The sequence below is a fragment of the Candoia aspera genome, chromosome 2, assembly GCF_035149785.1.
Source record: "Candoia aspera isolate rCanAsp1 chromosome 2, rCanAsp1.hap2, whole genome shotgun sequence".
Lineage (NCBI taxonomy): Eukaryota > Metazoa > Chordata > Lepidosauria > Squamata > Boidae > Candoia > Candoia aspera.
The window spans coordinates 75,426,149-75,442,861 of NC_086154.1; the positions used below are offsets into that span (position 1 = coordinate 75,426,149).

The following is a 16,713-nucleotide window of genomic DNA, read 5'->3' on the forward strand; positions in this document are numbered from 1 at the left end:
GCATAAGATTTAGTAAGCTAACTTTGAAAATTTAGGTCAGTGTTTCTCAACCTTGTTCATGCTGGCTGGGGAATTCTGGAAGTTGAAGTCTACACATCTTAAAGTGGACAAGGTTGAGAAACACTGGTTCAGGTCATGGCCCCAACATTCCATTAATCAACGTTTATAGCAAAGATAGAAATATTTTTTCCCCCTGAGGACTACATATAATGGAAGTGAAACCTATCCTACCAAACAGAGCTGGATCCGAAATCTCTCTCACATCTACACTTATATATTTTCAAGCATATATTTTGAGTTGCATGCATAGGCTACCACCTTCATACCAATGTGTACATTGGTTCCCTACTCTGATGACCAGGCCCTTCACTCCTACATATTCTCAGCTCATACCAGCCTGGTACAAATCTTAATACCTCCTTTCTAGTGCTGTTCTGCCTGTTGTCTCAGTGTTGTTTCTGAATTTGGAAAAGCAGCTGCAGTGGGTTCCAGACTGAATCTAGCTGTACCTAAAGACAAATACAGAAAAATTCAGGTCTGCTCTGGGAGTAAGCACTTGTGCGGGAGGGCACAGTAATGGCTACCTACATTTCCCCAGGGTAATAAACACTACCAACAATTCACACAAATATTGTTAACAGGTATTTGTTACATAGTAGACTGCAGTTTAGTAGTAACAGGGATGGACTTTACATTTTTCCTTTCAGATCAATAGATAAAGGCAATACAGCAACATTTTCTGATAGCAAGTTTGCACAGATTATAATATTTTTCCATTGGGAGAAGGCCATACTTTGAAACTACTGTTTTAGCTATGTCAAGTGCATTTGAAAACCATCCCAATTCTTTTATAACAGGCTGTGGGGAAACCCAAACTGACGGTAATTGTGGTGTGCCAGATGTTCACTTGGATTGGTTTGTTTGAATGGCCCAGCATGTGGCTTTTGTGCTTTAGATTTCTGGATTGTGATCATTAACAAAAATTCTGCTAAACCTTTGGTTAATAAAATAGATCCAAATCTGAAGGCATTGTTTACTCTGTTTTGTAGATCTCTGAAGTTTGGTGATTGATGCTACAGTCACTGTGATGCTACAATAACTGGCCACTGGCAGTGCTTAACATGAGAATGTTTTTTACTCATTACTGACATAAATGAGATATATTACTACTTAGCTTTGGCTTGACCAGTGCCTGTCATTATATTAATGACCTCTAGATACATTCAACTCCCATTAACAGCCAGCCAACCTCACTCAGGTCCTAAAGACTTGGAGGCACCAGATTAGGGAAGGCTGAACCACCAAGAGCTGTTAATGCTGCTTAGCTTTAACAGGGACCTATTTTAGCCCAAGGGCCAAACTAACTTTAGACTCCACCACACCAGAGATAACTATTAGGTTAAATGTTCCCAGTTTACGATTTAGATGTTAGTGAAAATCTGATTACTAGAACATGCCTCACTCTGACTTGTATTTTTGTTCTAAGGGTAACTGTGTGTTACCCTTGTTGTGTGAAAAGTAGTCTTGAATAACTAAACTCTCTTTTCCACTATGCTTCTCATCAAAACATCCAGAATTTCTAGTGACCAGTCCTCATGGACAAAATGATTTAGGTAACCTAGTGTAAGACTACTTTACATGAATAATCAGATTATCATGTGATCATTAGTTTACCCAGCTATAGCCTACTTCATACCTGAATCACATGTTCACAATAATTATATTATTGATTATTCACACATAGGCATTCATAAGATGGGAATCCAATTGTGTGAAAGCCTTTGTGCAAGCAACTGTTCCTAAGTGGACTTCTTCCCTGCAAAGCCACTCTGCTCCTGATAATGTATGATGTACCATACATGTATTTCTTCTATACAAGACGTTTTTAAATACACATTTGTCCCATATTTGATTTGTGCCCTGAATTAATTAGCATTGGAAGACTTCAGGTATTGCATATTCAGTGTAACAGATAAAAAGTGTATAATTGTTTGGATTAGATCCAAAGATTTCCTTTTGCCAATGGAAGGAATATTCCTCCAGAAGAGGGCAGTCTTTGGATTGAATTCTTTATGATGAAAGCTAAGTGACATTTGTTAATAAGCCACAAGATCTTGTCACCTGCATGTAAATTCATCGTGAACAAAATGAAATCCAGTTATATTTAGTGTTTTTATACAGTGCTTTCCACTCAATTGATGCATGTATAATTATTATTTAGTTTATCAGTGAATTGGTAAATTCACTCCTGCCAGATCATGTGATAAATTAAAATTAGGGAGCTTTATTTTGAAGGGACAATATTTAGTTTCTCTGAAAAGAGGTAATTACTGTGAAAAAGAAAAGGGCAAATAATCATATTTAGTACAAGAGGGGAAATCCATTTTGGGAACTAATAAGGTGATTGGCATAAAGGAGTTTACTTTAAGGTTTTAATCTGTCTCTACTCACTGCTGGGCCCAGACAGATTTCCATTTTACTTTATATTCTCCCATGTATTTTAAGAGACTTCCATACAAAAGAAAAAAATCTTCACCATTTGGTGTCATGATGTTGATAATCCAAGATTTTCCACATTGAGAGAGTCTCAAAAAATAGTGAGTTTACATATTTGTATCCACCCACTGTTGCTAGTTGAAGATATTGAAAAAGAAGGAAATCAATGTTTCCATGAAGTAACAACTTGAAGACGTGTAATTACTGGCAGAAGACAGGTGATTTTTTTTATCATCTCATAATACGTGTGATGCACAACTCACTTAACAGAAATTGTTTATAAGCTTTCTTGCACTGTGGGATAAATTCCCTGTGGTTAAAAATTAGATGGTCCGCTCCACAGACTTTTTTGTAAATTATTGTCATTATTTAAAATAACTGTTGCTTGATTTCTAAAAGATTTTCAGTACATTATTATTTATAAATGCTTTATTTTATAAACCACTGTTACCAACAACAACAACAAGAAGAACAACTACAATAAAACCCTTGTTATTCTTTGTTCTAGGGGCCACCAGGGCCTCAGGGGCAACCAGGGCCTCAAGGAGCTCCAGGACCAAAGGTTGGATTTCAATGCCTTTAAAACAAAATATGTCATTCTACACAACATCCACTTGGCATCACAATTGTTGATTCATGTGGGTTATTTTGTCAATGACACAGTTCCTTTGAGAACTGATCAGACTAGTGATGAAGAGTTTTGAAGATTAACAAGTAGAATTATACAGGTAACAGGCATCTGGAATCTTGGGGCCATTTATATATTTTAACTTCTTTGGTGGTATGCATTAGGTTTGTTTATATGGTTACAGTTGCTGATAGAGGCTCGTAATAGCTATTTATGAAGACCTAACAACTTATCTGAAAGATAGTAAAAGCAACATAACTGAAGTCTAGCAAATGCTACTTTGTGTACCCACTGAGATTTTTTTTTTATTCACTTGGGCCTTGAAAGATTGCCTTTGTTTAGAAGTTAGAGCCAGAAGAGGTTTAAATTAAATTAGAGTAGATTTTTTAATTCTGAAATAGAGAATCGTAAATTCAGATAAGTGTACTTAGAACTGCAGTCTGAAGAAATAGGGTGCTTAAGCTGAAATATCCAGCTCTGTTGATGCCTACTTCAAGCCTTGAGAATCACCGTAATACTTAGTCCAAGAAAATTAGAGTTCTTTTGTAGAACTTAATTTGAACTGGTTGGATTTAGAATATCCTCTTTGTCCTGATTTATTCATTTTCTGTAATACCTTAGGGGGAACTTGGATTGCCTGGTCCACCTGGAGTTGATGGAGAGAAGGTATGTTTCAGTATTAAAATGTTCAGTATGAGGGTGTTTGGCTGAATTTCCTTTAAAATAGAAAATGACTATTATGGCTACAGTTCTATACTTTCTTAGCTATAAGTAAAGTGCAGTGAATTAAGTAGATAGGAGATTGCACTGTAGTTGCCAAAGTTATTAAAACGGTTGGAATCTTCAAGGGCTTATAAGGAAATTAATTTTATAAACATGGGCTTGTTTCATTGCCATTTTGAACAAACATTGCTGACAGAAATAAATGGAAGGAGCAAAGTTTTTACTTGTCATACTTTATTCTCATTTTGTGAGGTCCAGCAACCAGATGTAATTTACATTAAAAAAGAAAATAAAACAAAGGAAGAAACTCTGGAAGATAAAGCTAGAAATCAAAAGACAAGTATTCTAAAATAGAAAGGTTTTATTATTATCCCTAGAAATATTTAGGGCTGACTGAAATTCAGGCAAGCTTTATCTATGTATCAGTTTATCTCATCAGATATTCAAACTCATTTTAATAGGGCTGTGTGAAGTCTTCAAAAGAGGTCCTTCACAACTTCCAGAGACAGCTTGGTGCTCTTTACAAAGCAACGAGCCATGAAAAAAAGATGTGGCTTTTTTGGTAATTTGAGGAGAGGTGCTTTGCATTGTGCAGGAGCCAAGGATCTGCATAGCACTTCAGAATGCAGAGCCCTTACATTTCCTGAGCAGTTCAGAGTTGGTACATAAGCTACCATAGAGTAAAACCACTGCAGAATGTGGATGTGTATGCATGCCATTAAGATGTCTTTGAGGACATCTTGCAGAAGTAAATACTGGAAGTTCCACCAGAAGGTTATATCATCCAAGAGCTTTGGTGCCATGAGAGAGAGAGGGGTATGTAGGCTTGTAGGAGAGAAACAAGAACCCTCTGGAGCACACAGCAAATAGCACCAGAGCAAATAGTCCTCTGGAACCCTGCTGACAAGTGCAGACCATCTTCTCCCAAAGTTAGTAATCCATTGAAAATTAATGTCCCCTCCTCCCCGCCCCCCCCCCCAGCCATTATTACGCAGCACAACAAAAGACCATCTGGTTTAGTTCCCTATCTGGCTCTTTATTAGTCATTCTACTGTTATGCTATGAGATTTTTAAACTTGATCCAAAATAATTAACTCTCTTTTGTGCAGGGAAGTGTGTGATACCAGAATCTTTAGGAAACATTCTTACACCCTGAGAGATTTAGTTTTATTCTTTATTATCAGCATTTGATCATAAACAAGTCTGTCTTCTGTAAGCAGAATTTAATGTACTTCTGAGCAGTTCTGGAAAAAAAACCCAATCCTTTGAATTAAAACCCATTTACATAGCTCTTTTGCTTTATATTACAGGGATCTAAAGGATCAAAAGGAGACCAAGGAAGCCCTGGGCTAGTAGGACAGAAGGGAGAGATTGGAGAAGTTGGCATGATTGGTTTACCTGTATGTCTGTATCTAAATTTTTTCATTAAACTTGGGTGGCAGCCTCTAACCATTCCATACCAGTGGGTGACATCCCTAGAGTGGGAAGGGCCAAATAGTTTCCATCTCTGCAGGACTGGGGTTTTAGGGAGGGAAGTATGAGTGGGAGCAAATTGATCCCATTCCCATCCTTAAAACAATCCTAAAATCCAATACCAGTCTACAATTGGACCACTAAAGTACAGGTAGTCCTCGCTTACTGACCATTTGTGCAGCGACCGTTCAGAGTTATAATGGTGCTGAAAAAGGAGACTTACGACTTGTCCTTGAAGTTGTGGCTGTTGCAGTGTCCCTACAGTCATGTGATCAGGATTCTGGCACTTGGCAACCAGCTTACATTATGGTGGTTGCAGCATTCCGCGGTCATGGGATTGCCATTTGAGACCTTCATAGTCAGCTTCCGACAAGCAAAGTCAGTGGGGAAGCTGGCAGGAAATTGCAAGTCGTGGTCACATGATGTTGCGCTTAATCACCCACACTGATTCACTTAACAACTGCAGCTGGAACTGACAGAACTGACATTGTAAGTTGGTGCAGTCATGTGGTGTTTTGCTTAATGACCGCACAGCTTAGTGTCAGAGTTGCTGGTCCCAATTACTGTTGGCAAGTGAGAACTATCTGTACTGTGATTTTGATACCAAATTCCAGTGGCAGGTTTTCACCCGTTTTTCAGGGTTTAGGAGTGATAAAGATGAAAAGGACAAGAGCTGTTGCCTCCTAGACACCTGCTGTTCCCATTTCCATCACTGGAGCGGGGACAGAAAAATGATCAATGGTGCAATCACAGAGACCTGGAGTATTTGTTTCTTTGCTTATTAGTTCAATTTATATGGCTGCCCATCTCAGATTAATGACTCTGAGCAGCTAACAATGTTAAAAACAGAAAAACAGAAAAAAACAAAATCCAACACATATTAAACAGCAGCCAGTGTAAAAACAGATCCATCAATAACAATTAGCACAGCCAATGCACAGGCTTAACCCACCTCCTGACCCCCAGGCCCGGTGAGAGAACCAAGTCTTTAAGGCCTTATGAAAGGCCAACAGGGTCAGAGCTAATCTGATCTTCAGGGGGCTGATGTTCCACAAGGTAGGAGCCACAACAGAAAAGGCTCTCTTAGCTGTAAGTACAGTGTTGCAAATGGTGTTCTTCTGACCCACTATGCAGGTTACTCAACCTTAGGTTATACTGTCCTGTACAGACCAATGCCCACCCGTGTATTAAGTGTATCAGAAAAAATGGCCATTTTGACATCTGTTATAAGCCATGTTAATATTACCAGATCCTGCCCACCACTTTTTGCCAACCAAAGCCCTAGTGCAATTCCTAAAACACTTTTTAAGATTGTTTAGCAATCAAGAGGTAGAGTTTCCTACACAGTCTCCTTGGTGAAGTTTTTAGACGAGAAATTGATTGGCAGGGATTTTGAGTGGCCACTCCTCCTTCAGCTTCCAGTATTTTGTTCCTCTAGAGAGAAATCAGCTGCTGCCATTTTCAGCTTAAAAGCAGAAATCTTTGCATTACTTGTATTTTATCATTAATGCTCTGTTTTGGCATGCAAGCTTTTTTATTCCACTTCCTAATAAAGTTGATACCATCTGGACAGGTTCTGAATACTGGTATGTAAGAAGAAGACATCACCCTGATATTTTTTCCTCTTCTGAGTTCAAATTCCTGTGATTGACTGATTGATTTGACAGAAAAACTTTTCTTTTTGGAAATCTGTACTTTAATTTGAGCACACTGTTGTATTCCTGTGGCCCCACCGAATAGCCTCTACACAAGATTCTGATAGACTGGCAGTGACAGATAGAAATTCCTTGTTGAACAGCTGCATTTGTGAACTGGAAAATAGTTTGTATTAGGCTGCATTGGTGATTTATTCCAATTTACAGGAACTTTTTAAAGGTTATCTTCCAGAAGTATGTATATACTGTATTGCCTGGATATTTCCTCTTCAAAAGCTCTCCTGCTAATCCCCCCAGTCTTTTTCAGGGAGGGACTTGGGAGACTTGTGGAAGATCTGGGAGGGAAATGCATGGGGTGAGATAAAAGCGTTTGGCTAATTAAGCGTGCATCATACTTTGGTTTCATAACTTACAGGGCCCTAAAGGATTGAAAGGAGACCAAGGAAACCCTGGATTAATGGGACAGAAAGGAGAGATAGGAGAAATGGGCTTGTCTGGTCCACCGGTATGGTCTGCCTTCAGTACTATTTTTTTGCTTCAAAGACTAGCTAAAATATGGCTGCTTATTACAGTAATCTGTAGTAGAAGAAGGCTAATTTTTTTTATTGGTGAATGCTGTAGATGAGGAGCTTTTGAACTTTGGCTGAGGAAGCCACCCTAAGAGATGATTACCAGATCCTCCTTTGAAACATAGACAGGCCCTCTGCTCTGCCCCCACAGTTACACAGATTGCTAGGAGAGCCATCTTCTCAAGATGTTCCTCTCAATCACATTATGCCTTTCTCTGTTTCTTTTTCTGACTCACATATAGGTACCCAGCATATATAGACACCATCCACTCAGCTTTCTCCCAGCCATTTGAAGCTGGGTCGTGGAAGGAAAGGGAAATCAGCGAGGCTCCCCCCTGCAAAATTTTTGCCTTTTGGACTGGTTGGAAGGAGGAAAGCTTATTCCCCTTTCCTCCTAGCTATTCTTCTCAAGGTCCCTGGCTTGATTGAAGGGAGGATTAGGCCACAAATGCAGTCTGCTGCAGATATATAGTTTCTCACTGCCATTAGTGGCAGAAAACCAAGAATATGACTTTGGATTAGGGGTCTGGTAAAAACATGGGTGGAAGGCCCTGCAGCCACACTTTTTGCAGCTAAGTGTCACGTCAAACACATAGGTTGCCCACTCATATCTTAGGCTTTAGTCTGAAGCTTTTCAGATCAACTAGCTAATACACAATGATAATTCTGTTCTACTATTACGATGAAACTTTCAGAATCTATACAATTCTGCCTTTTATGCCATTCTCATTCTATCTTCAATCATCCATTTTTCTTATAAATCCACTCTGATCTTGGCACCCAATTGAAATAAAGTCCACTCTTTCCTTTTCCTTTCTATTCCAATATAAAATAAGCCCAGATTTGGGAGTGCAAGTGATCAATGTAAAATTTGGAAGGAAAGAAGCCACATTAATAAAAGGGACATTTCTTAGTAAAGGAGATGTTCCTAGATCACTTGTGCTACTTACAAACTCATAAAAAGTCAGGCATCTATCTACCTATTTTTATAAAATCAGACATACAGTAGGTTACTTTGTTTGTTTATTTAATGAATACGGCTGCCCATCTCTGGTACATGACTCTGGGCAGCTAATAATTAAAAACAGAATAAAAACAATAAACAAAATTATAAATAACATACATAGCAGCCAAGCAACCAACCTACAACACTACAGCAACACCAACAACCATCTCAGTTAACATAACCAAGAAATAGGCTCACCCCCACCCATTTAAGTATATCTTCCTATACTTGAAGATATTACAGAAATATAAACTACTACAAAGATGAACTATGTTAAAAGTTTGTATGTATTTGTATTTGTAAATGACAGTAAATCTGCCACCCTAGAGAGCCACATGCCTTAAGGGCAGTGAAGTAGCTTCTCTATGCAGCTATTGGGTTTGGCTCTGCCTCACTATTGGTCCCAGTCATCCAATCAAAGCAACTGTTTTATTTCTCCTAACCATCAGACCAGCTCTGCAATTCACTGTGGAGACATGACTCCCTTTCTGATAGCAGTATATATTAGAGAGGTTTCCCCAAGTTATGTGATCAGTAATAGATACTCATTAGTGATGTTGCAAATTGTTGCAGTACTATATTTCTCAGTACTACTGAGTTTCCATAATCCAGTTATCAGGTTAAGAATGTAAGAGCCAAGAGGAGAGCAATCTTGGAAGAAGAAAAAAAGAACACCTTCCACTGAAGACTAATGGGAAATCAGCTCAAATAAAGCTTCCAGAGAAAGGAGAGAAACTTGTCTTCCTCTATCTAGAACTATTCTCAGACACCACTTTTTTTATCTCTTGTTACTGTTAGGGTATTGATGGACCAAAAGGAGAACCTGGGACACCCTGCGAGCAAAATCTTGTAAGTTGTCATCAACTGAATATATACTCACTGATATCAAGTTACTATCAAAATATGCCAGGGGGCAAAATTACAGCCTTGTTCTGAAAGCAATAGTCCAATTTCCTATAGCAAACATAATTTTTGTGCTTGTTTTGTTTTATACTTTTTCACCACACATGATGAATAAGGTAGTTAACAAAAGTAAAATGCACAATTAAAATCTAATTAAAATACACATAGAAGTATTAAATTATCATCGCAGATTGGTTTCACTGAGTCTGCAGGGTATTTAAGGGTGTTTTCACATCTGGAGTCAAGTCAGTTATTTGGAAATTATTTACTTAAATTGTGTGGATCATAATATAAAGCTGGAGTTGATAATCTTTTTATGGCTGTACTTACCATGCACAGAGAGGCTAAGGACTGCCATGTGGATGGGGTCATATAGCCTGGGTTTTTTCACAAGGTGGTAGATCTTTTAAACTGCAATATGGCTTTGAGGTAGGAAGCAATATCCATCTGTTACTTACTTCAAAATGGCACAAGATAGTGTGATTCATTTTCTACAGTCTTGGTTAGAAAAGGCTTCAAGGCCTGCAAGAAGGTAAAATGCCACTAATTGCCCATCTCTGATCTAGGATTGCTTCACAGGTATGAAATTCCTGTCTAGATTGTCACATGCCATGATCATGCATTTCTGCTGTTTTCTGGCACGCTCTATTGCTGAATAGCTGAACTTGCACCCATTGAGTATTTAAGGGAAAATGTACCAAGAAACATGGTGCATGATACTATGGTAATGTTGCAATTCCAGGGGAACTGCTGGGCACCCTTAAGCCTATGAGAATTAGATGCATCATGGGGATGCTGGATTTCAGAAAATTGTGCACTATATCCAGTACCCGGTCTTTAAAGGAGTAACTATTAATTGCCATGCTTTTCCAATAATGATGTCCCACTTTTTATTTTGAAGAGTTATCCTTCATCATGTGGTTTTACAGTTCATGCTGTATGGCCAAATGATTTGTAATGTCATTTACAGGTGCAGATCTTACCTGAACCAGGACCTCCTGGCTTACCAGGTCCACCAGGTCCTGTGGTAAGTGTTATTAGAACTATTTTCATGCTCAAGTAGCTCGGCTGGGCTATTTACAACTCTACAGTCTATGTGGCCCCAACCAACAGATCCCTTTGAATTAAACAATTAACCTTTGATGATCGTTGCAAACATTTACTGTATAGTGCTTAAAGACCTTCCTGAATTAATTGCCTATTTATCTCTTGCCTGTTGGGCCAATGTAGAATAATACCCTAAACACTTGGGAGCCAAAACTGCCTTGAACATGTTTTTGTTTTTTTGTTTTTGTGATTATGAAGATAAACCCTATACTGATGCATTGGCTTGAGAAATATAAATAGATACCTCTTAATAGTTTCTGTACATATCTGAGACATAAAATGATGGGAATAGTTTTGAATATAAGGTGAATGACATACTAAGATAGCAAGCAACATTTAGAATTGATTTTTTTTAATACTGGGGGACTGTAGCAGGAATGAGCAATAGTGCCCTTCAAATGTTGATGTACAACATTGTTCCCAGCAAGTGTATTTTATTTTGGAAATGGTTGGAATTGGTTGGGGGAATTCAGCTTTGTTGTGCTGACATTTTGAGCATGAATGTTATAAACTTTCTAGATTATTTTAGGATATTTTACAGATGAATTATTGTTGTCTTTAGGGTCCGCAAGGAATACAAGGACATAAGGTGAGCCCTTTATACCTACATGCAATACAGTATTTCACATATTTCTACTACAGTGCTTAATGACCACAATTGGGAATGGAATTTCGATTGCTAAGCGAAGCAGTCATTAAGCAAATCTGACCCAATTTCATGACCGTTTTGTGGCAGTCGTTAAGCAAATCACTGTGGGCGTTAAGTGAACCACGTGGTTGTTAAGTGAATCACACAGTTCCCCACTGATTTTGCTTGCCAGAAGCCAGCCATGAAGATCAAAAATGGCTATCATGTGACCACAGGATGCTGTAATGGTCATAACTGGTTGCCAAACACCCAAATTGTGATCACATGACCGTGGGGATGCTGTGACAGTTGTAAGTGTGAGGAGTAGTCATCAGTTTTTCAGCACTGTCATAAGTCCGAACCATCTCTAAATGAATGGTTGTTAAGTGAGGACTACCTGTAATATGTGTTGTATTGATGGCCATTATAGTAATACAGGCCATCACTTCATTTTATTTATTTATAACATTCCCAAAGGAATATCACTTCGTGAGATATTTTCCCTTCATTTGATTTCAGCCCTTCCATGATTCTTTATCCTCTGCACATTGGTCACACTCCGTTCTCTCCATCAAGAACCTCCCTTTAAAGTTGCTATTTGGAGATCCTGCATTTGTATCAATAGCAGTACATGGTGCTAAACTCTGCAGGTCAAGCTAGGGATTCAGTTTTTATGACCAAGCTTTCATATGAATGAAAGGACCTGCATCTTTTCCTGGGGCAGTGTTACAGATTATCCAAAGCTACCTATCTATTTATTTACTCATTCATTCATTTATGCATTCAACTTATATAGTGCTATAACCTAATAAGACTCTCTGTGGTTAAATACATAATATTTAATACCCATGGTAAGCAAATAATAAAACACTAATGGTATGGATTAAGAAAAAGTAATGATGAAATAATAGCCAGCTAATAACATGACCTCAAAATCCACCTCCAACTTTCAAACCCAGATGATCTACAAATGCTCTTTGGAAGAGCTTAATTTTTAGCATCTTCTGAAAAGAAATCAAAGAGTAGGCAAGTCTTGTCTCAACAGTGAGGCTCTCCTAAAAAATAGATGCTGTTCTTGAGAAGCAGCACCTTTAACCTCAACACCCCTTATTTTACAGAAGTACAATATTACTAACACTCTCCTGAGGCAAATGAGTTGGACAGGCTGATTTTGACTGGAGATTGTGGTCCTGAAGATATTTAGGTGCCAAACAACTGCACATAGGGCCTTGCGGCCAAAACAATTGCACCTACATCAAGGAAACCTCTCATTCAGTCAATGTTTGCGACACAAGAATAATTGTGCTCACAAGCAAAAGGCAGTATTTCCAGCCATGAGTGTTCTTAAAGAGAGAACTTTTTTTATTAGAGTCTGTAGCTGATCCTCATTAAGGCTGAATGAATCCAATTGGTCTATAGCTACTTTCTCTAAGTGATGTAAACTTAACTTATAATGTAATGTGGCAAAAGTTCTGTTCCTCACCCTGTTAACTATATGGTGAAAGATGAAAGGTCCCCTGTGCAAGCACTGAGTCGTGTCTGACCCTTTGGGGGGATGCCGCTTTCACAATGTTTTCTTGGCAGACTATAGCAGGATGGTTTGCCATTGCCTTCCCCACTCGTCACTTTCCCTAGCAAGCTGGGTGCTCATTTTACCGACCTCGGAAGGATGGAAGGCTGAGTCGACCTGAGCCGGCTACCCGAGAGAGAATCCGGCTTCCGCTGGGATCGAACTCAGGTCATGGGGAGTTTCAGTTGCAGTACTGCCGCCTACCACTCTGCGCCACACGAGGCTCTTGTTAACTATATATATATCGTCCTATTTTCCTCTGCATTGCAAGAAAATGATGGAAATGAATCAAATCAAATGAATACAAGCTATTTCAGATTGCATCCTTTCATTTCTATCCTTCTACTATTAGAAGTCTCTTGTTTCAGTTCAGAGTGCCGTGATAGAGAGGTCATTTTGTAAATGCCCGCTTTTCTCTTCAGCTTCCTTCCTCATGCTGTTCCAGAAACAAAAAAATGTGGATTTCTGAGTTGAAAATGGATTTTGTTGTTCTTTATTTGTTTAGTTGCTTCCAACTCTTCGTGACTTCATGGACCAGCCCACGCCAGAGCTTCCTGTCGGTCGTCAACACCCCCAGCTGCCCCAGGGACGAATCCGTCACCTCTAGAATATCATCTATCCATCTTGCCCTTGGTCGGCCCCTCTTCCTTTTGCCCTCCACTCTCCCTAGCATCAACATCTTCTCCAGGGTGTCCTGTCTTCTCATTATGTGGCCAAAGTATTTCAGTTTTGCCTTTAATATCATTCCCTCCAGTGAGCAGTCTGACTTGATTTCCTGGAGGATGGACTGGTTTGATCTTCTTGCAGTCCAAGGCACTCTCAGAATTTTCCTCCAACACCACAGTTCAAAAAGATCTATCTTCCTTCTCTCAGCCTTCCTTATGGTCCAGCTCTCGCAGCCATATGTTACTACGGGGAACACCATTGCTTTAACTATGTGGACCTTTGTTGTCAGTGTGATGTCTCCGCTCTTAACTATTTTATTGAGATTTGTCATTGCTCTTCTCCCAAGGATTAAGCGTCTTCTGATTTCCTGACTGCAGTCAGCATCTGCAGTAATCTTCGCACCTAGAAATACAAAGTCTTTCACTGCTTCTACATTTTCTCCCTCTATTTGCCAGTTATCAATCAAGCTGGTTGCCATAATCTTGGTTTTTTTGAGGTTTAGCTGCAAGCCAGCTTTTGCACTTTCGTCTTTCACCTTCATCATAAGGCTCCTCAGTTCCTCTTGCCACAATTTGTTACAGTCCACACAGTCAAAGGCTTTAGAATAGTCAATAAAACAGAAATAGATGTTTTTCTGAAACTCCCTGGCTTTTTCCATTATCCAGCAGATATTGGCAATTTGGTCCCTAGTTCCTCTGCCTTTTCTAAACCCAGCTTGTACATCTGGCAATTCTCGCTCCATGGATTGCTGAAGTCTACCTTGCAGGATCTTGAGCATTACCTTACTGGCATGTGAGATGAGTGCCACTGTTCGATATTTGAACATTCTTTAGTGTTTCCCTTTTTTGGTATGGGGATATAAGTTGATTTTTTCCAATCTGATGGCCATTCTTGTGCTTTCCAAATTTGCTGGCATATAGTATGCATTACCTTGACAGCATCATCTTGCAAGATTTTGAACAGTTCAGCTGGGATGCCGTCATCTCCTGCTGCCTTGTTATTAGCAATGCTTCTTAAGGCCCACTCAACCTCACTCTTCAGGATGTCTGGCTCTAGCTCACTGACCACACCGTCAAAACTATCCCCAATATTGTTATCCTTCCTATACAGGTCTTCTGTACATTCTTGCCACCTTTTCTTGATCTCTTCTTCTTCTGTTAGGTCCTTGCCATCTTTGTTTTTGATCATACCCATTTTTGCCTGGAATTTACTTCCGATGTTTCTAATTTTCTGGAAGAGGTCTCTTGTCCTTCCTATTCTATTGTCTTCTTCCACTTCCGCACATTGCTTGTTTAAAAATAATTCCTTATCTCTTCTGGCTAACCTCTGGAATTTTCCATTTAATTGGGCATATCTCCCCCTATCGCTGTTGCCTTTTGCTTTCCTTCTTTTTTGGGCTACTTCTAGTGTCTCAGCAGACAGCCATTTTGCCTTCTTGGTTTTCTTTCTTTGGGATGTATTTTGTTGCCGCCTCCTGAACAATGTTGCAAACTTCTGTCCAGAGTTCTTCCGGGACCCTATCTCCTAAGTCCAGTCCCTTAAATCTATTCTTCACCTCCACTGCATATTCCTTAGGAATATTAGTGAGCTCATATCTAGCTGATCTGTGGGTCTTCCCTAATCTCTTGAGTCTGATCCTAAATTGTGCAAGAAGAAGTTTGTGATCTGAACTACAGTCAGCTCCAGGTCTTGTTTTTACCGACTGTATAGATGTCCGCCACCTTTGGCTACAAGGGATGTAGTCAATCTGATTTCAGTGTTGTCCATCTGGGGAAGTCCATGTATAAAGCCATCTCTTAGGTTGTTGGAAGAGAGTGTTTGTTATGCAGAGTGAGTTGTCTTGGCAAAATTCTATCAGCCTATGTCCTGCTTCATTTTCTTCTCCCAGGCCATGCTTACCTGTAATTCCAGGTGTCATTTGACTGCCCACCTTAGCATTCCAGTCTCCCGTGATGAAAATAACATCTCTTTTAGGCATGTTGTCCAGTAGGTGCTGCAGATCCTCATAGAGGTGCTCTACTTCAGCGTCTTCAGCATCTGTGGTTGGGGCATATATTTGGATCACTGTGATGTTAGATGGCCTGCCCTGAATTCAAATTAAGATCATTCTATCGTTTTTTGGATTGTATCCAGGCACTGCTTTAGCTGCTTTACTATTAATTATGAAGGCTACTCCATTTCTTCTGTGGTCCTCTTGTCCACAGTAGTAGATCTGGTGGTCATTTGATGTGAAGTGGCCCATTCCAGTCCATTTCAGTTCACTGACACCCAAAATGTCTATTTTTAATCTTGACATCTCACCAATAACCACATCCAATTTGCCCTGGCTCATAGATCTTACAGTCCAGGTTCCAATGGTGTGTTGATCCTTAGAACATCGGATTCGCCGTTCACCACCAGCACCGTCGGCTGCTAGCCGTCCTTTCGGCTTTGACCTAGCTGCGTCATCATGTCTGGGGCTAGTTGAACTCATCCTCTGTTCCTCCCCAGTAGCATTTTGACCATCTTCCGACCTGGGGGTCTCATCTTCCAATGGTATACCGACATATCTCTGGTTGTACTGATCCATTTAGTTTTCAGGGCAAGAATACTGGGGTGGGTTGCCATTACCTTCCCCAGGGATCGCATTTAGTCTGACCTCTCTGTCATGACCTTCCCGTCTTGGGTGGCCCTTCACGGTTTAGCTCATGGCGTCATTGAGGTGCTCAAGCTCCAGCACCACGACAAGGTAACGATCCTTTGCTGAAGTGAAAAATGGATGGAGACAGAAAAAGAAAGCAGCAACATAAAATGTCCTCCTGTTCCACATAATCTTCCACTGTATTGAAGAGCCTTTAGTGAGAGAAGAGACACAAGTGGATTACTAAATTAAATTCTTGAAGATTTTAATTTTCAAATGTCCTGTTGTTATTTTACAGGGTCCTCAAGGAATTCAAGGACAAAAGGTATGTCATAAAAATATTAATATATTTTATAATTGTAAAGTGGATCTTGAGTATACGAAGAAAACCATTGACGTTGACAAGTTAATTTATAATAGAACATTTATCTGAAGAAAAAGTCGGCGGGCTATACTAGTATAAAAGATTTTATTTAGATGAGGATCTAGTGCTAAATCCTGATTATGGATTCAGAGGGTGGGGTCAACAACAGTTTGTTTCTTTGATAAAACAACTTTTTGCAATAATTTTTCAGAAAAAAATGTTCTGACACAACTGTTCTGACGCAAGTGTCCTAAAATCACTGCACATTTAGCATAACGTTGTGAAATCAAGTATTAAGCACATGA

At 39.4% G+C, this 16,713-nt stretch overlaps 1 protein-coding gene across 1 annotated transcript in view; it reads left to right on the forward strand.

The window, feature by feature from the left end:
- Positions 1–16,713, forward strand: part of LOC134489525 (collagen alpha-1(XXIII) chain-like) — a 51,863-nt gene that overhangs the window by 23,500 nt on the left and 11,650 nt on the right. The window contains exons 10-17 of the mRNA XM_063292261.1: positions 3,005–3,058; positions 3,746–3,790; positions 5,158–5,247; positions 7,391–7,480; positions 9,349–9,399; positions 10,424–10,480; positions 11,123–11,149; positions 16,343–16,369. Of these exons, the coding sequence (XP_063148331.1) occupies positions 3,005–3,058; positions 3,746–3,790; positions 5,158–5,247; positions 7,391–7,480; positions 9,349–9,399; positions 10,424–10,480; positions 11,123–11,149; positions 16,343–16,369 (441 nt within the window). The remainder of the gene's footprint in view (positions 1–3,004; positions 3,059–3,745; positions 3,791–5,157; positions 5,248–7,390; positions 7,481–9,348; positions 9,400–10,423; positions 10,481–11,122; positions 11,150–16,342; positions 16,370–16,713) is intronic.